General features: G+C 39.0%; 1 protein-coding gene across 7 annotated transcripts; it reads left to right on the forward strand.

Annotated features, from left to right (window-relative positions):
• Positions 1 to 1,526: 1,526 nt before the first annotated feature.
• LOC149821396 (ultraviolet-B receptor UVR8-like) lies at positions 1,527 to 20,080 on the forward strand. Of its 7 annotated transcripts, none has more exons than XM_089983748.1 (11): positions 1,527 to 1,829; positions 8,160 to 8,233; positions 10,710 to 10,794; positions 10,879 to 11,001; positions 11,127 to 11,393; positions 11,573 to 11,812; positions 18,121 to 18,164; positions 18,553 to 18,735; positions 18,822 to 18,912; positions 19,525 to 19,568; positions 19,634 to 20,041. In XM_089983748.1, the coding sequence occupies exons 1-11, from the start codon at positions 1,622 to 1,624 to the stop codon at positions 19,682 to 19,684; spliced, it is 1,410 nt and encodes a 469-aa protein (XP_089839874.1). In that variant the 5' UTR covers positions 1,527 to 1,621; the 3' UTR covers positions 19,685 to 20,041. The 7 variants fall into 7 exon arrangements, with proteins under 7 accessions (XP_089839874.1, XP_089839869.1, XP_089839872.1 ...); XM_089983743.1 differs by having other exon boundaries at positions 19,666 to 20,041; XM_089983746.1 differs by having other exon boundaries at positions 1,554 to 1,829; positions 11,567 to 11,812; positions 19,622 to 20,080.
• The last annotated feature ends 6,773 nt before the right edge of the window (positions 20,081 to 26,853 follow it).

Consider the following 26,853-nt stretch of genomic DNA (forward strand, 5'->3'; position numbering starts at 1 on the left):
CAATTTCAGTCCCGTGCAAGGTCGCTTCCCAACATGAATCATATGATTATGACATACATGTAGGTTTTTTATGATATTCAAAAATCAATAGCTCGCAATATATCAAAATTTTAAAACTTAAAAAATCTTATTTTTAGGTCAAAAAATAATAATCCAAAACATGATTCTTATCGTATAAACTATGTTAAGTACCTTTATAATGAGAAGATGCAACCTAAAACTATGATTTCTATTAGTTGAGAGTAGGTGCTTTTGGAGCACCATAGTATATATATATATACATATATAAAGTATTGTGGGTTACTGATTCTTTTTAGTGTTTTAAAAATTATTATTAAATATATAAAAAAATCATAATCTAAAACATGTTACTTGCCAAGTAAATGATGAAAATCTAATATGTAGATGATCAATGAAAAACAGGATTGTTAAAAAAGGAAGAGAGAGAGACGATTCAGATTGGGCCTTACCGGACTCATGTCCTGTTCTATTTGGCACTTCTGCAAGATGAATACTCTGAGCCTGATGAACCCATACCCGAAGCTGTAAATTTGCCGGGTTCAGGTCTGGATGTATCTAAATCTGATCTTGACCCAAGCCGTTGACAACTTATGTCTATTTTAGGCTGTAGTACGGGAGATCCAGGTGGTATACATTTAAATCTTGTTGATTCTGGAAAATGGAAATGCAAATGGATCGATCCAGTATGCCACTTTTATGATTTTTGGCTGTTTTGACCTGATCGGGGTCTGAATTTTTTATGCATTTAGCTGATCCGGATTTAATCCGTTCACATCCCTACTTAACAAATATGCTTAGATCCAGATCTAGATAGAGCCTGACTAGGGCGTTTTTACTTTTATCGTTTTTTTTAAATGTGAAAATCTATGTCAAAATGATTCGTGGACTCGGATGCGATATTCTGATTCGACTCCAAAGTTTGTTTGTTTTTTTCAAAAATGAGACAGGAAGACACGAATTTTTTATTTTTTAATCAATAAATTTTTTTAATATTTTAATATTAAAAATAGTTTTTTATTGAAATAAAATCAAAATATAATAAAATATTATTTAAAATATTAAAATAATATCGCATGTGTCCGTCTTTGTGTTGGCGTGTCCTCTTGTGTCACCAGGGAAACAACCAAAATGGCGTGTCCTTGTGACAGGTGAAAATCATTAAATTTTACTCATCATCTACCGCCAGAACTCATATAGTAACCAAACAGATCCAGATTCACTTTTCAAGAATCGGATACAGATTCAGAGTCATGCGTGACCCGACCCATCTTCTCTCGCTCCCTCCCTCTCCACGTGTCACTACAGGCAAATCAGTGGAGCGGGCCCATCCCTCCCCACGTGGCGCGCTCGTGACCTTCCTTTCTTCCAGAAGCTACGACGAGATGTGGCTCTCGCACGCGGCCCAGATCTTCTGGCCAATAGTTTGCCACGTCTCATGGGTGCTGTATCCTCCGTTCACGTGGCAAACGCTTCGCCGAGAAATGATATGCACGGGGCCCCACCCATTGGACGGTGAGAAACAAAAGGGAGAGTTGGAGAAAAGTTTGAGGGAAAAATTTTCCCACTGAAGAGAAGAGAACGAGCAGAGAGAGAGAGAGAGATGGTCGGAGACGGAGGAGGAGGAGGGGAAAAGGAGGAGGAGGAGGATGAGAAGAAGAGGAGCGTGGTGTTCATGTGGGGCTATCTCCCCGGGGTGACGCCGCAGAGGGCGCCGCTCCTATCGCCGGAGCCGGTGGCGGAGGCCGCCGGGGAAGGCCCGTGGCGGGATGTCTGCGGGGGAGGGTGCGGCTTCGCGATGGCGATATCCGGTAACGAACTCCCTTGATCTCCTTTTTTCCGAGGTTTTGTTAGCCGTTCTAGTTTCTTTTCTTCTTTAGGGTGGGTTTTGGAAGGTTTAGGGTTTCGGGAATCGGGAATCGGGATTCGGTTCTGATCGCTCTCGTTTTCAGCATTATCGTGTAGTTTTTGAGATCTGTTGGAGTTTTGTTGTCGATCAGAGGGAATTTTCGACGTCTAGCTCGTTTTAGTCCGTCTGAAAATGTTTCCCGCCAACTTCGTTTCTTCTGTTTGTTCTGGATCTCTGGATTGGCTTCGTTTTTGCCCATTTGAACATACTCTGATCGGTTCTGCATTTTTTTCCTGTTTTGTGGTTAGTCCCATGATTTAATTTGAGCTTTCTTGTAATAAACTATTATTTGAGCTTTCCGTGTATAGTTTAGAAGAACGATTGTTAGTCCTTTTGCAGATTTAGTTGCTGTTTTTTCTTCAGAGTCCAGATTTTAGCTCGATTTGGCCGGAAAGTTCATTTTTAAAAAAAATCAAAGCAGCATATCAAGTTCATTCTTATCATGATAGTTTAAGTTGTTGAGAGTGTTCTTTGGTTTCTGCTTTGATCTGATGAGCTTTTGGGGTTCTCTGTCTTTTGTAATCTTTGTGGTTTGAAGTAGTTAAAAAGAATAAGATTGATATCTTCTTCAGCTTTTAAAAGATCTTTGGCTTCGTCCTTTGTTTCTTCTTTCTTCATTTCTTTCTGCAGTTGGTTTATGTGTATTTTACGCTATAAACTTCATTCTTCACAGTCGAAGCTTTCAATCTCGTTTGGATGGTTTATGATAGTTAAAGGGTTTCTGAGCGCAACTCCTTTCAGAATGTATTTTTGAATTTAGTTGTCTTCATGACATGAATGTTTCCAATCTCAGTATAAGATTTGATATGCTGAGTGCTGAGGTTAGTCCAATAAACATATCTGGGTCTTTTATTGGCACAAGATACTTACTAGATCTTTAAAGTACATTTGAACCAAAAACTCTTCGTTAAGGGAAATTTCCATACCAGTGATTATGTTGCATATTATTTATTTAATTGTTTATTTTTGCCAAATTCATTTTGGTCATCACCGTTTGGATTTGGGGCAGCATTGAAACTTAACATTGTGCTCATTTTTCTTGAAGAATTATTTTGTAATTTTATTTGATATTTTAAAATGGAGATATTTGGGAAATACCTTGGTGTTTTTCTTTTCGTTCTTTTATTTACTGAAAAGTATTTTCAAAATACAATCAATATCTTTGACTAAACTTGGGTTTGTGTAGTTCCAAATATCTTTACAATATAATTTCCATTAATTTTGAGTTGTACGCTATCAGGTGTGAAGACCAACGAATCAACAGTAACCTAAATAATTTTGTCATAAATTGATTGTAATTTTTTTCCAAATTATAAATGGAATAATTAAAATCTTTTAATAAATTTCTATGGAATAGTTTTGAGCGAGGTTACCAGACTAGGAAGCGGAGGCAGGAAACAAAACAAGAAGTGGAAGCGAGATATTTTAAAATTTATAAAAAGCAAGAAGCAATAAATCAATTTAAAAGAAAAATAGTGATAAAAAAGAAGTGATATGGGATAGAGTGGGAAGCAAAATACTAATCAAAAGAAAAGCGAATAGAAACTAAAATAAAATGACTATTCTTAAATTTTGTGATTTTGTAGTGTAAGAAAAATTTTAAAATAATGGTTGCCAATTTAAAGAAAGTATATGAGAAGTTAGTGGAAAGCGTGAAAGAAAGCTATTAGAACCTGACCCCAGTGAGGAACAAATTCTACAAAAGGGCCCCGAGAGGGCAATAAAAGGGAGCATCTAAGACACAAATAGTTAAAGAAAATGGAGGATTGACTGGTTTGGGGCACAAATCCCATGGCAAGGCACCTGCAAGGTAGGAGAGAAAAACTCAATCCCGCCTATTATGCGAGCTATGTGAGATATGTTGAGGGAGACTCTCAATCCCTCAAGCCGTAAACTAAGTTCAAGAACGAAGAATAGAGGAACTCTCAATAATCTTCATTATTTCTGAATAAAGAATACAATGCCTATTTATAGTGTCCTAGTAAGAAGTATAACTAGATCAAGAAACCAAGAAGATAAGAGTCCTAATCCAAGAAACCAAGAAGCATAAAAACAAGAATCCTAACTAATCTAAGAATCAATAAACTGAAGAGGACTAGACGTCTTCCGGGGCGGGTCTGCATCCTGGACTGAATCAGGTTTGTGTCGGTCAGTAACAATCCACCTCTCTCAAACTCGCCTTATCCTCAAGGTGAGAACTTCGAAAACTATTGCAACAACCGATCCTTGTCACCTCTGGGGTCAAACACCAGGTGAGAGGTTTTCCCATGTGCGTTAATTTTGCTTGGAAAGTGGTTGGGTCCTTGAGCGTGACTGGCTTGATTGGATGGTCAACCTCCTTGAGTGACACTAGTTGGAGGCAGTGTTAGAGCATGCTCTCGAGCTTATCGTGTAATGTCGTCAGATTCGACTCAGCATCCTCCAAGATTTTTGGCTTTGCAGTCTTTTGGAAAAACCCGATGCACATTTGCACTCATTGAAGTTTTCATCTAACATCCTGCATAACCTCTAATTCAGCGGTTTTGAATTCACTAGTGATTCGTGCCTGCAACAACTCAAGGGCCTTTCAAGCGTGTTCATTCACTCTTTTATGGAGCTCCAGAGAAGCTTATTGATTGCGACACAGAGCAAGCCCAACCATCATAACAAGTCGCTTAACGACTCCAGGAGACAATGAAGGTCTGTTGACACCTTATTAATCCTTTGATTGACGTGAGCCTAGAACTTCATGCGAAGCTCGCCAATCATATCTTGGGTTCACGTCATCTTAGGGGCCTCCAAATTTGCTATGGACTAGAGACGCGTGTACCGGTCAATGAATGCACACATCCATGTAAGCATAGGGCTCCTGCACGCCAAGCATGATTGATGGTACAGTTGTTGAGTTCGGCCAAATGTCTAGGTTGGTCAAACCCTCCCAATGGTGCAGACCAGATCAACATGCACCAACCAATAATTTTGTCTTGGTGCGAGCGAGGATAAGTCAGTGACACACCCAGAGAGCTACTAGGAACGGGCATCCAGCACAGAGACCAAATTCAGGTATGATCTCGCGTAAAGAAAATTCAAAAATTTCACTTATTTAATTAATTACTGCATAAATCAAAAGAATAATGTCATATCACACCTTATCAGATTCGGGAAGGGCGTGGACCCTTGTTGATACGAAAATCTATGTGTGATCGTCGTTCTTGGTTCTGTGGAAAGCCTTGCTCTGATACCACTGTTAGAACCCTACCCTAGGGAGGAACAAATTCTAAGAAAAGGCCCCAAGAGGGCAATAAGAGGGCGTGTCTAAAACACAAATAGTTAAAAAAAAAGGATTGACTGGGCACAAATCCTATGAGGTAGGAGGGAGAAACTCAATCCTGCATATTCTATGAGCTATGTGAGATGTGTGAATGGACAACAGTTCCAATTCCTCTATTATAAAGTTAGACCATCAGACAAAGTACCTTTAATATATCGCCAAATTCTCCACAACTTTCATGTGGCTTTGTCTAGAAAAATGCATGTATTGGGAAACTTGATTAACAACATAAACAATATCAGGTACGATGAAAGTCATGTATTGGATTGCTGCCCATTGGATGCCCCTGTTGTGCTATTTGTTGTTGTCCATTAAGATGAGGAATTGATTGAAATTGTCCATGGATTTGAAAGAAGGTTCTGGTTCACACTTAAGTTGGAGAAGCCAACACTCTGGGTATCAAGATCTTGAACTACAACTTGAGGGGAATAAGGGGCAGCCTGGAACCGAGGGTCAATATACCCGGGGCCAGCGTGAGATGGTGCATGTGGTCCTGAATAGTGAGAAGCTCCTGTAGTTGCTAAGGCTCGAAACCGTGCAAGGATTGGAACGGTAGGTGGACGATAAGAAGGTACATATCTCCAGTAGCAGTTGAAACTAGTATCGCCACGTTTTTCGCATATCTGACATGTGATATTTGGTCTTGGGCCTGATGGAGTGGGAAGAATACCTGATCTGCAGCCATATTGTTTGCCTCTGCCGGATCCTGGTGCCCTATGTATAGCATTTCCGGTGAAAAGAACTTCATGTGAGGGAGTCGTTGGCTCCTTTTTGTCACTGGCTGATATATGGAACATCGCTTCATGTTCCAGCAGGAGGCGGCTGTAAAGTTGATCAAAATCTTTTTGGGGACTCAATCCAGTGTACATTGTAACAAACATGTCATACTCTGGTCCTAATCCTCTAATGGTCTTCATATAAATATCCTCATCGGAGATTGGAGCTCCGACTACAGCCAGTTGATCTATGATAGATTTGATTCAGTATTCAATGGCATGCGAATCTTCACGTTTTAGCTCAGCAAATTCTCCCTTTAAATGATAGATATTTGTGGTAGAAATTTGCTCGATCATTCTACTTCCAAGCTGTATATTCTATATTCTTTGTGGTAGACTGCACTCTTTTTGCATCTTGAGTTACAAGAAATTCGTCTGGCATAGGAAGAGACCCATCAAGATGGCCCAACAAATCAAGACTACTGATGAAAGGTATAATATGCTTTTTTCCATGTAATAAAATTTGAGGAGTTCAGCTTGTCAGGAACAAGCTGATTCAGGAATGAAGAGCTGATATTGGGATTTGAAAAAGACGTGTTGACAAAGAATAACTCAATAAAACAACTAGAGATAAATCCAAAGAACTGACTGATCTGAAGAAGGCAACAGAAGTAACAGAAAATGACATCTGTATAATCAGATATTTCTTCTCCTCTTTTATTGAATGAAACCTCTTTTTCTTTAAAGTGACCCCCCTTTATTTTTGGTTGGATCACAGTCCTTTTCTTTTTGTTGGGAATGCTGTTCCTTTTTTTTAATATCAGATTCCCCTTTTTTTGAGAGAGAGAGAAAGACAAGAAGACACCCCTTTTTCATATCAGATCTGATATTGGTTCAGATCAGATATTGAGTTCTGATCAGATCTGATTGTTGTCCAGATCTGATCAGAATAAACAGTTTTTTAAAGGATTGAAAAAGAAGGAAGATGAGGATCAGACCTGGAATGAAGTCAGATCTGATTAGGTTTTGATCAGATCTGAATCACATTAAGCATCGTTAAAAGGAAAGGAAACAGAAGCATGATCAGACCTACCTTGGATCTGATTAACTTTTGATCAGATCTGGTTTGATTCAGATGATCACGGTGAGTAGTTTGAAAATAGAGAAATGGGAAACACAATCAGATCTGCCTCTGATCAGATCTGATCAAGAAAGAAAGGATGCGATTGAGGAGAGATTGGGCTGAAAGGGAAGAATGAGATTGAGGAATGACTTATCTGAAGAATCAGACGTCTTTCATCAGCAGTCTTAGATTCGACAAGGACTTACACTCGAACCTGCTCTAATACCATGAGAAGAAGCCTTTGAATCTGTGTAACCTGCAATAAAGAGTGCAATGGGATTGCAGTCAAGGAAATGAGAGGACGTCCCTCTTGGATGGGGTTCTCCTCCTTTTATTTAATATATTTTCAGATGTACAAAAATACCCGTGTACAATTTACAGCAAGTACTAACTTATCCTTATATAACTTGAATGACAATACTCGTTTCTAGTACACACTTATTCTTAACAGGGCTGACCGACTGAGGCTCTTGGGCGGATCTAGATCATGGACCGAGTGAGGTCTGGGTCGGTCCATAATAGAAGCACATTAAAAACATGAAAAGAAACGTGAGAGAAACGCATAGGAGTCATGTAGGGAAACAAGGAAGAAACGTGTGGGAAGCATAGGAGAATCAAGATTCCTATAAGTTTCGGAAGCGAGGAGTTTCGTTCTTCTGAAGCAAGTTTTTGGGAAGCACACTTCCCACCTATCTATAAAGCTTCCGGTAACTCTGGTTCTGAGCGTGAATAACCATTATTGTGTAACTGTCCTTTGAATCCTTATAATAGTTACAAGTTTTATCTGATTTTTCTCTTTAAGATAAGCTCCAGCATGGGATTGGGCACTTATACTGGTTAATTTCTTCTTAATTATTTTTGCACAATTTCAGATGAAAAAAGTGAGAGTTCAACTACACCTAATTAAGAAGATAGGAATCCCCTAAAAGTTGATGCAACAGTTGCTCTGTTCAAGTTCGTCATTGTGGTGTTAACCTATCTCATTGACATTTTAGTTCAATATAAAATTTCATTGACATTTTAGTTCAGTATAAAATTTCAAACTTACGAACATGATCTTTCATTGTTCTTTGGTATCGTTAGAGTCAGGGAAGCTCAATACATGGGGCTCTACAGATGATCTTGGCCAAGGCTACGTGACTGCTGGGAAGCATGAGGTAATGTGACTTTCATTATATAGTTTTCATTTCGGCCTGTTATTCTGTTGTCATATCACTTTGTAGAAATGTGCATGTTAAATTTAAGTGCTTCACCCAAGGTTGTAAGTAGCGTATCGTCCATATCGGTTGGGCCAATAGTAACATCATATCTTATCGTAAACTTATCGTAAATTTTTAATAAAAAAATCCAAAAAAATCAAGAAAAATTTAGTAAAAATTGTAAAAAATCATATCACATGAAATAATGATGAATTGAACAAAATACAACCATAAAATTACATATGAAGCATTTATGTCTCTATGAGCCGCATAAGACATCATCAAACATCAACTAATATAGAATCATAGAGAATATTGCATGCATATCTCACAAGAACAATGCAAAATATTAAATATCTTGCAATTAAGGGCATGCCACAAAACCTATGTCACAGGGATTCGGCTAGCAGGGTGCCGCACCCGCATCGACGCGAATCGACGCCGGTGCGGGTGCGGGTGCGGTCAACCCGACCCTGGGTGTGTTGACCGCACCCAGGGTCATTTTTGTCCATTTTTTTTTGGATTTTTAAAAAAAAAAAAAAAATTCCCTATGAAATGGGCTGCGCCGGGGGGAGCTCCCGGATCCCCCTTTCTACAAGGGCAAAAACAATGAATCAGGCTCCACAACTCATCACTTTCATCTTTGGGGACAACCATATAAGATAAAAAAATGGTAAAAAGCAAGTTGGGCACACATTCAGATATACATCTAAAAAAAATCAATGCCTCTGCAAACATAAAACAAAAGGCTTCTCATGAAGAGGGATCAGTCTAGGAAGTTAATAAGTGTGTTGACTTCCATAGCCATGACCATAAAATACACCCTTGAAGTTTAAAAATGACTTGGCGGTTTCATGCATTAATGGACACCAATAGCTATTTTTGCAATTTTGTGTAAAAATAAGTTACACACTTATTAGCTGTGCATTCAAAATGCACAATTATTAATATGTTTTCCTAATAAAAATTACTAAAATGTCCATAATTGTGACAATTAATACACCTAATCACCATATCAATTTTTAAATTTGTTAGGGGCATAAAATTGTGGTGAACGTGCTAACATGCATAAATGTCATGGATCTTAAGAGCTACCATACATTCATACATATACACTATACATGATATATATATATATATATATATATACACTATACATGATATATATATATATATATATATATTTATATATTTACATTTTTTCCCCTGCCGCACCCCCGCACCCGGGTTTTTTGGAAGTGCCGAATTCCCGCACCCGCACCCGCACCCGCACCCATGTGACATAGCACAAAACTCATACTTTAATATTACATAAACAAAAATATTATGGCAATAGTTGCACTCGATTTTCAATCGGTTTCCACTCATTACTTGAGTGCCCCATTGCCATGCCGGATCATCTTATGCCATCTTTGTTGGAGGAGTGTAGAGCCTGATTTATACCTTGATATAATTCCTTAATTTTTGTGAATCATTTTTTTTGGAAAGTAACTTTGTAATTTTACTCATAATAAAGATTTTTTTACCTTAACCCATTTTCTTGAGTGAAAAAATAGTGAAAATGCACTTTTTTTTTTTTACCTTAACTCACTTCTTTTGGTGAAAAACAATAGAAATGCAGTTCTAATGGCCTCTAGACAAATGGAGAAGTCGGCCCTCAAAAGGTATTTAAAACCCAAAATGAAAAAAATAACTTTCAGCCTTTTTAAAGTGTGCCACAGGTATATCGTACAATACACCCTATATTGTACGATACGACACGATGCAGGGGTGTATCGTATGATACACTCGTATCGCGATACGAGTGTATATCGTATCGTAAACCCCAAAAGTAACCTTACGTATTGTACCGTATCGTACAATACGGCACGATATAGACAACCTTGGCTTCACCTCCAGTATAGCAACTTTGTCTCATTATATGCCATACATAATATGGAATTTGGCTTTTGTTATAGGTGACCTTATCTAGTAAAAAATGTTTTTTTTATAGGCCACCTTATAGGTATCATTATGTGCTATTATATGTTGAACAAGAAACTATGACTCCCTTTCCTGGTCTTTCTGAAGTAAATGGGTTCCCCCCATAATATGGAATTTGGCTCTTGTTATAGGTGACCTTATCTAGTAAAAAATGTTTTTTTTATAGGCCACCTTATAGGTATCATTATGTGCTATTATATGTTGAACAAGAAACTATGACTCCCTTTCCTGGTCTTTCTGAAGTAAATGGGTCCCCCCCCCCCCCCCCCCCCCCTTTTTTTATGTTATTCGTCCTGTTTGTCTTTTCATATTATGTGAAGAAACCGTTTTGGAACAATCAAGAAAGAAAATTGCAACTATTTTTATAGATATTATTACCTTCAGTTTGATCAATATATTCTCATCCTAATGGTGTTGTTCTTCCATATCATCCTATTTTGAGTTTGTTCAGGAAAACCCGGAACCATTCCCTCTTCCTACAGAAGCCCCCATCATAAAAGCAGCTGCTGGTTGGGCTCACTGTGTTGCTGTCACTGGTAGTGGATTCTTGTTCCACTCTTTTCTTCACATAATAATTACTTATGCTTATATGAAATTCTTATGAAATCTCAAAACTATAGAAAATGGAGATGTATATACATGGGGTTGGAAAGAATGCATTCCCACTGGTAGAGTTATAGCAGATCAATCAATTGCAGAAAATTTGGAGAAAGATGTGGCAGAAAAACACAATGGGTCATTGGGTAAGTGATGGTTATAGGCTTTTCCGTCTGTTCTAGTGTCAGGAAGTAAAGATTAATTTTCTTATCAGCTTTGAATCACTTTAATAGGCAACAGAGACAAAAGTTTCATTTTTTTTTTGTTACAGATATGAACCTTGTTACAGATAGCCCCAAATCACAAGTGACTCATTCAATTTTAAGACCACAAAGCAGTGGAAGCATAGCTGGAAATGATCATAAAACAGGTGAGGAAGGTACCAAGCGGAGAAGGTTATCAGCAGCCAAGCAAACTTCAGAGAGCTCAACAACAATAGATGAGGCCATGTCAGCACTTCCATGCCTAGTTTCATTGAGTCCAGGAGTTAGGATTGCCATGGTTGCTGCTGGTGGAAGGCATTCGTTGGCACTATCAGGTAAAGGTGGCTCAGGCATTGGATGAGTTTCAAGTTTAGGAATCAAGCACCAGTCAAATATTTCTTTCAGCAGTTTGTCCTTGAAAATTTTAGTTTGTACAGGGTGTTAGAGCTATGCAAGATGTATTTTACTAAAAACATAGAAGGGCTGACTCATTCTTTTTCCCCTAAAGTTTCAGATATGGGTCAAGTATGGGGGTGGGGCTATGGAGGAGAAGGGCAGCTAGGTTTGGGTTCTCGGATACGTATGGTATCCTCTCCTCATCCAATAGCTTTTGTTGACAGATCTTCTTATGTCAGAGACAGAACACCTGCAGTTCCTAGAAGAGGCATGACTTCTGATCCTCAGGCCCATAAGGTTCCTGGAACCTACGTCAAGGCTATTGCATGTGGAGGTCGACATAGTGCAGTAGTAACAGGTACACATTGAATGGATCACTTCTGCTTCTCGCATCTGGTATCTGCAACTGATAGTAAATTCAATTCCTTCTACAACAAATTGGATGTAGAGTTTTTTATTGATATTGGTTTTTGCATATCAATCAAATGCCAAATGTCATCTTTTGTGTAGCTTTTTGCGTTGCAAATCTTTGCAGAAAAAGGTGTTTTAGGCTATACTGCTAAACAAGCATCTGCCCCATCTACTTTCAATTGAGTTCAAGAAAATTGCATTTTAGAACCATTTTTTTATTGTAAACTAACTTTTATGTGCTTAAATTTTCTCGGATATGTATGGTTCACTTGTTAAAATACATGTAATTCATATATATATATATTTATATATATATATATATGTAATACCCGATAGGGGTATTTTAGTCATTTCACAAGTACCCTATAGGGGTACTTGTTTTTCCTCTTTTATTTTCCCTTTTATTTTTTGTAAAACATATTTTTTATTTTTATGTTTTTTGCTCACACAAAAGGGGCCCCACCATGTAGTCGATGGGGCTCCCAACGGTCACATTTGTGACCGTTGGGGGCTCCCAACGACTACATGGGGAGCCCCTAGGTGGCTCTCCTTTTAAGGCCTCTTGGCCATTCTCCCTCTCCCTCTCTTGTGTATAAATAGGGGTGAACCCCTCTTGTATTCTTCACTCTTGAGAGCTCTCTCTCTTTCAATAAGAGACATTTATATTTTTATGTTGTGTTGTCTCTTGTGGGTTTGGGTATTAGCCCTTTTTGTTTGTTCTTTAGTGTATGTTGTAAGTGCTTAGTGCACTCTTTGCTTTTCCGCATATTTCATTACATGGTATCAGAGCCTTGTGTATGCTCTTCTTCCTAATATAGCTAGTTGTGTAGCTATATTTTTTTCGTGTTGTATCTCTCTTCTTTTATCCTCTTGTGAGTGATTATTATGGAAGGAGAACAAAAGATTGATCTCTCCTTCAAGTTCAATGGCTCCAACTATATGATGTGGGCCGCCGCCATGGAAAACAACCTCAAAGGAAAAAAGCTTTGGGGATACGTTATGGGCACCATTCCGGAACCACAACTCCAACTAACTAAGATGGAAGGTGATCAAGAAAAAGCTCTTGAAGGAGATGCCCGCATGAAGGCCATTGAAGATCACCAATCTAAAATAGAAGATTGGGAAAGTAAGCATGCCAAGATTCTTGCTTGGTTCATGAACAATGTGGAGCTCAAGATTTGCGCCAACATTGCCAAATTTCGGATGGCAAATGAAGCATGGTTCTTCATGAAAGGTATGTTTACCCAAAAAGACCTTGCTCGTCAATTCTTTCTTCAAGAAAAAATCCGGACTATCAAGCAAGGAGAAATGAGTGTTAGGGACTATTTTAGCACTCTTGGCCCTCTATGGGATGAGCTATCTTTACTAGAACAAAAATGGGTTTCTAGTATAGATGTGGAGTTAAGGAGAGAACAAATGGAAAAAGAACACTTTTTCCAATTTTTACATGGGCTTAGGCCCGAATATGAACAAGTTAGATCCTTCCTCCTACATAGATCAAAGCCTCTTCCCTTGGAAGATGCCATAGCCGAAATATGCCAAGAAGAAACCCGTCTTGGCATGATTAAAGGAGGAGATGATGTCTTGGCCGTATCAAAACCCGGCAACCATATGAAAACTTACAAACCTCCACATTTTGGAAGACAAAATAACTATAATGGCAGCTATAGAAAAGCCATTTGCCATCATTGTCAAGAACCGGGTCATATAAGACCTAATTGCCCTAAGTTGAATGAAGCACCAAAAAATAAGGTTGCTTCCGTTGAAGAAGCTACTCAAAAGAAAGAGGAAGCAATCAAAGGAAAGGACTCTTTTTCTCTTGCTCAACTATCGGAAGCACTACAAACTCTACTCAAGATTCCATCAACTTCGGGTGCCGCCGTAGCTTCCTCCTCTCCTCCAGGTATGTCGTCTTGGATCCTTGACTCTGGAGCTTCCTTTCATATGACCCCCCTTGAAAATGAGCTTTCCGATTTATGTAATAATTATAAAAACTCCTATGTTTCAACTGTCGATGGTACATCCTTACAAGTAAAAAGTTTTGGAACCTTAAACTTTTCAAAAGATTTTTTTGTGCCAAATGTGAGAGATGTACCTCAACTTAATTTAAATCTCCTCTCTGTTGCTCAAATATGTGATCATGGATGTAAAATCTCCTTCTCAACTAAGGATTGCTCTATACAGAATCTCCAGTCCGGGAAGCTGATTGGGCAAGGCCATAGGAGGGGAGATCTCGATTACATGAGCAACTTGAAACTCCCCACTAACTCTTTTTGTAACCATGTCCAAGATAAAAATATTGATATTTGGCATCAAAGACTTGGACACCCAAGTTTCTCAAAAATGTACTCCTTTCCATTTGGAAAGAAATTTTGTAATGAGAAACATTTTGTTTGCAAGAATTGTATTTTTGGCAAAATGAAATCTACTCCTTTTCCAAACCGAACTTTTGTGTCCAAAAGACCTTTTGAGTTAGTCCATTCGGATGTTTGGGGTCCTTCCCCCGTCATGTCTAAAGGAGGGTACTCCTATTACGTCACTTTCATCGATGACTACACTAGGTATGTATGGATCTACTTTCTCAATTTAAAATCCGAAGTCTTTGATTTTTTCAAAAAAATTCATATGATAGTTAAAAATCAATTTTCAAGTAATATCTCTACTCTTAGATCCGATTCGGGTGGAGAATATTTATCAAATGAATTTCAAAACTATTTAGAAGCAAATGGAATTTGTCATCAAAGATCGTGTCCTAGGACTCCTCAACAAAACGGCTTGGCCGAAAGAAAGCATAGACACATCGTGGACACCACTAGGACACTCCTTATTTCCAAAGAAATTCCAAAGAATTTTTGGGCCGAAGCGGCCTTAACCTCAACTTACTTAATAAATAGAATGATATCTTCATCCTTACAAAATACATCTTCATACGAAAAACTATTTGAAAGAACACCCGACTTCAATAGATTAAGAGTTTTTGGATGTAAATGTTTTGTCCTTACTCATAAACGGGACAAATTATCTCCTAAAGCTATTGAATGCGTTTTCTTGGGTTATGGAAAAAATCAAAAGGGTTTTAGATGTTTTGACTTGAAAAATAACAAACTCTATGTATCCAAAGATGTGACATTTTTGAAAAATGAAAATGGTTTTGTGAAAACTAAAGATATTGATGAAAGTGAATATACTTTTTTGTTTGATCTTCTATCTCAAGAAGATGAGACTCCTCAAGAAGAGAAAATCTCTAATGAGTCTTTGAATGACCTAGAGGAAATTCCTCTTGATAATGTTATAGATAATAGACCAATCCAAACATATGTTAGGCGTGGTCAACAAACTCAGATAAGCGCCTTAGAAAAATACTCTCAAGGATCCAACATAGAAGAAACCTCTTTAAGGAGATCCAGTCGGATCTCTAATCCTCTTAATAGGTTTGTTTCCTATGAGTCCCTAACTCCAAGATATAGAGCATGTCTAATTGAGTTGCATTCATTTCATGAACCCTCACACTATAATGAGGCCAAAGATATTCCCCAATGGGTTGAAGCCATGAACTTAGAGCTTAGTGCCCTTGAAAAAGCAAAAACTTGGGAAATAACTTCGTTACCCACTGGAAAGAAATCAATAGGATGTAGATGGGTCTTCAAAATTAAAACCAAGAGTGATGGTTCATTAGAACGTTATAAAGCACGGTTAGTTGCTAAAGGATATGCTCAGGAATATGGTATAGATTATGAAGAAACCTTCGCACCTGTTGCTAGAATGACTAGTGTTAGGACTCTTATTGCTATTGCGTCAGTGAAAAAATGGCCTATCTATCAACTCGATGTTAAGAATGCATTTTTAAATGGCGAATTAAATGAAGAAGTTTACATGGATACCCCACCAGGAGTATGTATTGGTAAAAACAAGATTCTCAAACTTAAAAAGGCATTATATGGTTTAAAGCAAGCCCCAAAGGCTTGACATGATAGATTTAGTAATGTAATGACAAGTTTGAATTTTCGTTCATGTTATACTGACACTGCTTTGTTTGTGAAAAGTGCAGGGTCTTCAGTAGTTATTTTACTACTTTATGTTGATGATATGATCATCACAGGAAGTGATGAGCAAGGCATTAATGATATTAAAAAGGTTTTGAAAGAAAATTTTGATATGTCTGACCTTAGTTTCTTAAGATATTTTTTAGGAATTGAAGTGGCGTACTCTCCTCGAGGGTACATTCTCTCAGATGAAACTTGCTGCTGACATCTGTTCCAAATCTGGTATCTCCGATGATAAGAAAACAAAAACCCCAGAAGTCATCAATGCAAAATTAAGGTTGGAAGATGGAACACCTCTCGAGGATCCTACTCCCTACCGGCAACTTGTTGGGTTTCTAACCTACTTATCTATCACACGGCCAGACATTGCTCATGTCGTCCACTATGTCAGTCAGTTTCAACATGCACCTACAACCGTGCACATGAGTGCAGTCTTAAGGATCGTCAGATACATAAAAAATACAATAACTAAGGGAGTTTTTCTTTCCTCTGCCTCGTCACTTGATTTAATTGCGTATACTGATGCAGATTAGGGAGGAAATCCCAATGATCGAGTCTCAACTACCGGATTTTGTGTTTTCTTAGGTGACTATGATTTCTTGGAGATGCAAGAAGCAACACAAAGTATCCTTGTCTTCGACGGAAGCAGAATATCGTGCTATGGCCACTACAACCATGGAACTTGTGTGGCTAAGAAGCCTCCTCAGTGATATGGGCATTGTCATCTCTACTCCTTCGAAGATGTGTTGTGACAACAAAAGCGCAATCTATATTGCAAGCAATCACACCTTCCATGAGCGTACTAAGCATATTGAGATGGACTGCCATTACGTTTGTGATGAATACCTAAGAGGAACCATAGCACTACCTTACGTCACATCAGAATACCAGTTGGCGGACTTCTTCACTAAGGCTCTTGCGGCTCCTCGGTTTTTGTTTCTCCTTAACAAGCTTTCGGTTATATCCCCGTAAAGCTTGAGGGAGGGTGTTAAAATACATATATATATATATATATATGTAATACCCGATAGGGGTATTTTAGTCATTTCACAAGTACCCGATAGGGGTACTTGTTTTTCCTCTTTTATTTTCCCTTTTATTTTTTGTAAAACATATTTTTTATTTTTATGTTTTTTGCTCACACAAAAGGGGCCCCACCATGTAGTCGATGGGGCTCCCAACGGTCACATTTGTGACTGTTGGGGGCTCCCAACGACTACATGGGGAGCCCCTAGGTGGCTCTCCTTTTAAGGCCTCTTGGCCATTCTCCCTCTCCCTCTCTTGTGTATAAATAGGGGTGAACCCCTCTTGTATTCTTCACTTTTGAGAGCTCTCTCTCTTTCAATAAGAGACATTTATATTTTTATGTTGTGTTGTCTCTTGTGGGTTTGGGTATTAGCCCTTTTTGTTTGCTCATTAGTGTATGTTGTAAGTGCTTAGTGCACTCTTTGCTTTTCCGCATATTTCATTACATCACTATCTCATCATATATTTCCTAAAAAAGAAACTTTTTTGCTTGTTTCTTCCTTTCCTATTATTTGGTTCCAGCTTTCAGTTTGTATTCATGTCCCTTACATGGTGTTAGCTCCTTTAACTCTTCTGTAATAGTTATGATGTGACTTGCCCATTCCCTTAAATCGTCCTCTCGGTAAGTTTCTACTGTCTTTTAGTTTGGTTTTGTTTCATGTTGCCGGCTTGGTGACCACTATCTGACTGCTTTCAGGTTGGTTATATCTAAGCCTGGTGTATGCAAATCTGGATACATGCTGCTAAGTTGTTTTTGAGAAACCGCCCCCTAGGAACAGAGACCTAGCTGCAATGGCTCTGCCTGCCATACTTACGGTCAATGTCCTAGCAGCGTAAAACTGTGGGCTTACCCCTTGCCTCCAGGGAGTTGCCATGCTTCAGCTTGCACATGAGGTGACACCCACGAGATTTGAACATAGACAGCCTGCCTAGCGGCCTAGGCCCCATCCCACTACGCCAAAAACCCTTTTGGGATACATGCTGCTAGATTGTCCTGCACTTTTTTTGTTTTGTCTTTTCCATTTACATGTCGGTCTCTTCATGGAGACTCCCTATTCCCTATTCCCTTTTCTTCATATCTATTCTTGCCTTAATTGAAATTGCGACTTGCCAATTTCTTTTTCTTCTTCTTCCTTTTTGCCGTAGTTTTGGTGATATTCAAAATAACGATTTCATTTTATGGCAGATGAAGGAGCTTTGCTAACTTTTGGTTGGGGATTATATGGACAGGTAAGTTGGTTCTTTTCACTTCTTTTTTTATTTTTTTTAGAAACTTTGATCGTTGAACTCATTGAACATGTGCAAATTTTTTTGGGCATTTGAAAACAGTTTCACTTAATCCAGCATATGTTATGCTCTTTCAATAGGATGGTCTGACCTTTTTCCCCTGCTCAGAAATCAAAATACGTCTCAGAAAAGGAACTTTTTTTCTAGAAATAAGGAAAACACCTGTTTCGTACTTTCATTTTAGATCAGATAAACCTTCGGACAGTATGCTGCATATTTATTTAATGTTAATTTTTCATGCTCTGTCAAAAGTTCTTGATTGAAAAACTGACTGGGGCTGACCTGACCAATCCAAGAACCAAGTTTGCTAATGGCGTTTCACTTGGCTCAGTGTGGACAAGGAAGCACCAACGACGAGCTCAGCCCTACTCTCGTATCATCTCTACGGGGTGTTCTAATTGGAGGGGTCGCTGCAGGGTTGTGGCATACAATCTGCATATCTGTTGAAGGCAAGGTGTATGCTTTCGGCGGGAACCCGTTTGGGCAACTCGGAACCGGCAATGATCAAGCTGAGGTGATACATTGATGAGGTTATCGTCTGTGCATTATGATGCCTCCGCTCAGAATTTCTACAAGTTTGAATTCGTTGTTTCTTTCCAGACTCTTCCTAGGCTCTTATCGGCCCCTTCTTTGGAAAACAAGCATGCCAAACTAGTTTCATGTGGTGCGCGACACAGTGCCATTGTTTCAGGTAAAATAGGAATATCTTAAGGAATATTATTTTGTTCAATATATACGAGAATGTTGAGGCATTGATCTATGACCCGGACCAGACCCATACTAAAACCTATAAAGTCAGGGTTTCGTGATAAAGAAGGAAATCCGATTAGAATCCAGCTCGGAATCAAAGGGTTTGATTAATATATGGAGCTGGGTATGGTTTGTGAAATTTCATATCACACCCGGGCACAGGTTTTTGGTTAAGATCTGCAATTGTTTTATGTAAATATATATATATATATATATATATATATATATATATATATATTATTTTACCAGGTATGGTCCTAGTATGGTTTCTCTTATGATGAGTCTGATTGGATCTGAAACCGGATCAAGTACCAGCACCTTAAATTAGATCTGGGTTCAGTCTCACGTGGGTCCGAACTAGATCCCACCCGATGGCACCCCTAGTATGTATCAAACAGTAAAAAGTGCAATTGAGATTATGCTACTTTTTTTTTCGACAAGGGAGATTACGATACTTAGTCACTATGCTTTAGCATGTTTTTCCTGTCCATTTACTGTTCTTTTATTTAACTGTAGGCCTATTTTGATAACTTTTAATTTCTCATTCATGCAGAGGAGGGAGAGGTATTCTGCTGGGGATGGAACAAGTACGGCCAGGTATGGCCCTTGTCCATTGACATCTTGTCGTTTCACTTTCAGAATTCGTATAGTATTCTTTGCAGGAAGCTAAAGGCTTTTGGCTTGTTAAGCACAGCTTGGCTTGGGCGACGTGATCGATCGTAGCATCCCTTCTCAAGTTCAGCTCAGCGATTGTCGCCCAAAGAACATTGCTTGCGGATGGTGGCATACGTTGCTGCTGGCTGAGTCTCCATGAAAATCTCCTATGAACCTACTTGGAAACAAGCAGAAGCCTTGATTCCCCATTTTTGGCAGGTTAGTAGAGCATCAGTATTTCGGCAATAGACACTAACAGTACACGTACAATTACACAAATCTTCATTCTTTTGTGGGCTATGATGTACAGCCAAATACAAATTTGACAGTTGATTCCAAGGTGTATATGAATCGTTGTAGTGTAGTACACTTGGATTATCAATCAAGACCACTCGGTGTTTGTCATTTGGCCTAAACAAGGTCAGTGTATTCGGTTTGCCAGTCTACATGGGGAATATTGACACCATGATTCAACAAAATGGGCAAAGAGCACTAACAAATTATTAGTAAGAGAGGGGAGCTTAGATTACGAGGCAGCATCAGAATTTGCTCGAGGTAGCATTGCTTCTGGGCTGCAAGAGCTGCATCAATGGCCAAATCATATCCATTCTCTGAAAGCCTCTGGTTACCTATTTCGGATCATGTATGCAAGTCTCATTAATAATGTGAGAGAGAGAATGCTTGATACGTCGGCGACAAAATAAGCCCATATCTTGTCTCCTCGAGTCTCCATTACTCCCTTCAAGATAATCAGTCCCAAGTTTCGGTTCACCTGGGCTATCTCCAGAAATAATCCGTGCTCGCAGAGCATCTGAGATCAGAGATCAATATTTTCTGTAAGAATCGAACCGACACTGGCAACATTGGAAAGGAGAGAAAAAGGTGAATAGATGCACTTGTTAGGATTCCTGCATGGCCTGGCTAATATCCAGCTAGCATTATTGTTATCACGACGATTGCAAACACATGCACACAGAGAAAGCAAAGTTTTGATAAGAATACTATGCCTCAACAACTGCATGAACAAGTTCCTACTTTTTACTCACGCAACAAGTGCAAAGCAGTAATTTTACTAATCGATAAGATCATCGTGCACAAACGACAGCATTCCTCTTTCTAGAATCACAATGAGCATAGTTCAAGGTAAAACGATAGTTGTTGAACTACCATCTGGTGGTCATCTAAGGCATGAACCACGTATATATGTACATTTGCAAGGTGCAATGACATATGTATCCCCTTGTATGCTAAACATATTGGAAAACTTCATATATCTCCAAATGTACTGCCATATCCATGTGACAGAAAGGAAAGCCAACAAGACCTAACCTGGGTATTCAACAGTTGCCTTTGCCTTTCAAACAAGGTTTGAGATGCTTGGTGGGGTGCCTCTTGATTGCTGAGACAATTGGCAAGCCTGACAGAAGAAATTACATTAAAGGGTTTTAATTCCTTGATCACGTACTGCCCAATGCAAACTAACCTGTTCAAAGAAACTTGCTAAAGTGTCTGCCAGTAGACCTATAACAGTCAAATCTCACCATAAAATTAACTGAAGCCCAGTAGATAGACCTTATCAACCACCCCAGCTTTATTCCTCCTTAACAGGCCAATGATATTCTGGTTAAAAGTCAAGAGCATCCCAACTTGGACACGTTTCCATGCCTTAAATGCCTCGTATCTATGTCACATGGATACGGCAGCAGATACGGGGATACAGCCATCTTTATGAAGTTATCAATATCACTAGTATATAAGGGGATACCTATGGCACATGGACACTTCACTTGCGTATCCAGTGTTGACACGACATGAAACCTGGACACCTCACGGACAGGATACACCACTTCATGGACATGGTCAAACAAACTTCACACAATTAACAGTGTCATTAATTGTATCTATTTTCTTTTATGATCTTATTTGCTTATTCCCTATTCACTTGAGTCCTTTTTTCTTTTAAAATCTGTCATCAATTACATTACATTTCAATTTCGGCTTAGTTTCATTCATTGATGTTCCTAATTATAGTGATTTGGAGTTGTCTTATGCATACTCATACACATACAGACATCTATGTGTGTGCACGGGGATAATATCCCCATCTTAATTTTTTAAATTTACCGTATCGTACAAAGAGTATCTACATCGTCATCGTGCCCCTCTTAGGGGTGCATATGAGCAGAGCTTGAACACCTTGTGTACAAACTCGGCTTGGATCAAGTTTGAGCCTGGCTCGGCTCGTTTCTATAAGATAATGGTGTACACACGCACTTTACTCAAATCTGTTTGTGGTTTATTCAAAAGGTTTTTTTTCTCTCTGGTTTATACACGTGCATTGGAAATCTAGGACATGCTTTGGGCTACTAGATCCCAGCCGATGTCCTCTATCATTGTGACAGCATTGGCTTAACCGCTGGCATGGTTCAGTTGACCCTATATACCGAAACAACACCCCTATCAGGGTCGTTGTCCCATTGTCAGCGTGCAAGGCACACCGGACTGGGGTCTGCATTGACCCCAGCCTACCACTTGTTGTTGTAGGTGGCCAATGATATGATGCATAGTAGGTTGGGGTTGTCTCAACCCTAGCTACTGTCAGCACTTTGATAGCCTGCACCACTACCATAGTAGGCTAGTTGGGCCTCCTGACCCAACCGACTGCTAAAGAAGGGCAGCCTGGTGTTGCCGTTCTGTTGTGTTAAGCAGTGGTAACTGTTGTTTCACCTGGTGCATCCAGCAGGATGTGTCAACCTGAGCCATTTCTTCAATCTCGGGTTACCATCAGGATACGTCGCCTTGCTTATATGCCATGACTAGAAAAGAAAGAGAAAAAAATGACAGCTAAGTATGATAATAAGTTGTTTTTGGTATCATGGAATGAGTTGACATCCATTCGGGTTCGGTCCAGTGATAGACCGACGAAGGTCTATGAAATTGGAATGGGGAAATTCCATAAGCCTATGGCATGTCATGTTCATGCGAGTTGTTAAAATGACTTAACAGTTAATAAAAGAGTATTAGGCAAACATATGAGCATGTGGTTGCATATAATTGTCCGGGTGCTCACCCACACCACGATGGACCCACTTGTACTTGTCACCATTCGGGTGAGGGATGGAAGTTTGGTGCCCCACGAGGTATCATGTTATAAAACAGAATAATATACAAATCTATGAAAAGAATACTCTTAACAAAAAAAATCAGGATTTTTTGGTATACCTTAAAGACGATATATGTTACTGGATTCCCTGGATTCTGAGTACACCTGAAAGACGGTGTATGTTACCGGACTCGTGGTCTATATAGAGAGGTAGATGGTACAAACTCTATGGGACATTTTTATGCTTGTGAGAGTGAGGCGTCTCACCCAGTCTCTATCCCTCGGAGTTAGGGGGTAAGACTACCAATGTATCCTAGGTGGTATGTCTAAGTTTTCTGCAAAAGTTTCGAGGATGCATCTTATTTCTAGTTGCTGCCATTGAGAAATACTCTCTCGGTCGTGAACCATCCTCTTTGGGTATCCGTACGACTAGTCACTTGGGTCACCTAATGAAATTTAATGAACCCCTGAGTGGTCTCGGTTGGCTACAACATTTAGCCTTTGTGTACCCACACTGCGAGTTAATAAGACAAAACTAAATCTTTACACTATTACTTTTGTATTGTTGATTGTTCGAGATGGTAAATGTTGGGATCAGAACTTGGTGAATAGTTACTATTTTGTAGTTCATGTAGTATATGAAATTGTCAACTTTTCATTTTCATAGATAATTGCATGTTTACCTATACACATGGCACTATGCACCTATACATTTATAGGTTGTTACTTACTTAGACTGGTTGTAGTCTGACACTTCTACTTTTCTTATTTTTGTAGGAAGTGAATGCGGTACACGGGCATATTGCGGCATTGTTGTGGACAGAGCCATGAGATTTGATATTTGTGATCATGCATACTCTAATAAACATTATGATATTTTATTCATGAATTATGTAAAAAAAATTTTGGAATTTCATTTAATGATATGGTAATAAATGTTGCTAAAGTATCCTCGATTATACCTTGTAACTTGTCCAATTGTTTGACCGAATAAGTTAACCGATATTCTGCTATGATATCAAAAAAAAATTATTCTAAAATTTTTGAGTTAAATTTTTGGGACGTTACAACTTTGGTATCAAAGCAAGATAAAAATGTAAACTCATGGCTCTTCCAGCGACCTGTAATAGCCCTGTCAGTATATATGATTCCTAAGTATAGTATAAAGTAGAATCTTATACTATGATTAGTGGACTAATAACTTACCCTATTTTGGTCTTCTCTGTCTGTTGCATAAGATGGCATGGGAAAACAAGTGTAACGACATTATAGACACCTCGCTCAGGTTGTTGGACAACAAGCGACGATCATGCAAGAAATGGGCAACAACCTACAACAAGTGACCCAAGAAAATGCGACCAATGGCGGTGGCATGTCCTACAAGAAATTTATGGACATGGACCCACATGCCTTCTCAAGAAAGACTGATCCAGAAGTGGCTGAGAGTTGGATAATAGAGATCGAACGGATATTTCGGGTGCTCAATGCTTCAAAAGACCAACAGGTTGATTTTAGAACATATTGTCTTAAGAAGCATGCCGAGAAATGGTGGGTGACCACCCGTGAGGTTAGGTTTCAGAACGGTCCAGTGACTTGGGCGGAATTTGTAGAGGCCTTCAATGCCATGTGTTTTCCAAAGCATGAGCGGACTAAAAAGATATAGGAATTCCTAGACCTACAACAAGGGGATATGTCCTTGGCAGAGTACACCACTAAGTTACATAGTCTAGAACGATATTGCCCGAACGTGTACCACCGACGAGGACAGAGCAATGAAATTTGCCCAAGGATTGAAGATGGGTCTAAGGAATCGCCTATACACTAGAGGGCCAAAAACCCTCAACGAGGCCATCTATTTAATAAAGGCAACCCATTAGTTAAAATAAAATAAACTATTATTTAAAGAGTGCTGGAAAAAATCTAACTCTCGAAGCTAATATCGTATGAACAGGTAACTACCCTACTAGAGGATGACTGGAAGGAGGGACAAAGGTCCCAGAAAAACCGAATCGAGGTACAAAAACTCGTGTTCAAGAAAATATTTGGAGGAAAGAAATTCAACCCACTGGCCAAGAAACAGAACTACAATGGAGAAACAAAATGAAGGCTCGTGCAAAACCAGAGATGCCTGAACTGTAATCATTTTCACCCTAGGCAGCAATGTCCTCGTGAGACAGAAGCTTGTCTCTATTGTGGGAAGATAGGATACTACATCAGGGAGTGTCAGAAGAAGAAAGCGAACGAATCAAGGCGTGAGATCGGGGGACAACAGTAGCAACAACAACAATGACAACCATTGCAACCACCGCAAGCCATGCAGAATAAAGTGGCGAGTAGAGTCTACGCTACCTCGACAGAACAACTGCAGAAGGGAGACTTGGTGTAAGGTATTATGCTTATATCTGGTCAAGCTACTATGGTACTCTTTTATTGTGGAGCTACACATTCATTCATATCTATACACTTTGCTAAGCAACTTAGATTACCCTGAATCCTTGAATCAAAACTAGTAGTGTATAATCCCATAAGATTCAATGAAAGATGTGTAAATTATATGTCAGAAGTAGAAGTCCTACTAGGAGAACCAAATATGTCTGTCAACCTTATCCTACTCGACATGACAGAATACGATGTCATATTGGGTATGGATTGACTTTTTTAACATTATGCTAGAGTCCTGTGTAGAGAAGGAAAAGTAATTTTATCCTGACTAGAAGTACCGAAGGTCAAATTCTGACTTTCAAGACTCATGACACAAAAAAAGGTGATCTCTACTCTAAAGGCACAAAAATATCTATGAAGAGGAGATATGGCCTTTTTGGTTAGTGTGATAAAAGGAGAAGCCAAGCACATATCGATCGATGAACTAGAAGTCGTCTGTGAGTTTCCTGACGTATTTTTAGAGGAACTCTCAAGATTACCTTTGCAACGGGAAGTGAAATTCGGGATCGAATTGGTGACGGGTATAAAACTAATTTCTAGAGCACCCTACAGGATGGCACTAGCAAAACTGAAGGAGTTAAAAAAGCAGTTGCAAGAATTGATGGAGCGTGGTTTTGTGCGACCAAGCACATCTCCTTAGGGAGCACCCGTTCTGTTTGTAAAAAAGAAAGATGAATCTATGAGGTTATGCATAGATTATTGAATGCTTAACCAGGCGACCATAAAGAATAAATACCCATTGCCCGCATAGAAGATTTGTTCGACTAGCGAAAAAAGGCAAAGGTCTTTTCGAAGATCGAATCAAGATTTGGTTACCACCAGTTGAGAATAAAGGATGATGATATTCCAAAATTAGCATTTTGAACAAGATACAAACATTATGAATTTGTGGTAATGCCATTTGGTCTTACAAGTGCCCCAGTTGCCTTTATGAACCTGATGAATCAGACATTCAGGCCATATCTGGATACCTTCATTATCATTTTCATTGATGATATATTGGTGTATTTTGAGAATACAGAGGAACATTGTATATATCTGAGGATTGTCCTGGAAACCCTTCGAGCACATCAATTATACGTCAAATTATCGAAATGTGAATTTTGGATCAAGGAGGTCATGTTCCTACGACATGTGATCTCAAAGGACGAAGTCTCGATGGATCCAACCAAGGTGATGGCTTAACCCTACTAAAACTTTCATAAATTAATTAACATCATCTTTTTAGTGGAATTTTATAAATTCCAATGTTTTTATAGGTTGAAACCATAATGAATTGGGCACAACTAAAGAATGGCAGTGAGATCTAGAGTTTTTTCAGCAGGATATTACATGCGATTTATACAAGATTTCTCATGAATTGCTATGCCTATTAAAAAACTTCTCAGGAAAAGAGTGAAGTTTGAATGGAATGACAAATACGAAGAAAGCTTTCAAACCCTCAAGGTGAAGCTCACAACTGCACCAGTATTAGCATTGTCATCAGGAAGTGGTAGATTTATGGTTTATACCGATGCTTCGAGCATCGGGTTGGGTTGTGTATTGATGCAACATGGCAAAATCATCATCTATGCATCACAACAGTTGAAGACCCATGAGAGGAATTATCCAACCCACGACCTGAAATTGGCAGCAGTAGTTTTTGCCTTAAAAGTCTGGAGGCATTATCTGTATGGAGAACAA

This window comes from Nuphar pumila, chromosome 12 (genome assembly GCF_984573655.1).
Source record: "Nuphar pumila chromosome 12, dmNupPumi1.hap1.1, whole genome shotgun sequence".
In the NCBI taxonomy this organism is placed as follows: Eukaryota; Viridiplantae; Streptophyta; class Magnoliopsida; order Nymphaeales; family Nymphaeaceae; genus Nuphar; species Nuphar pumila.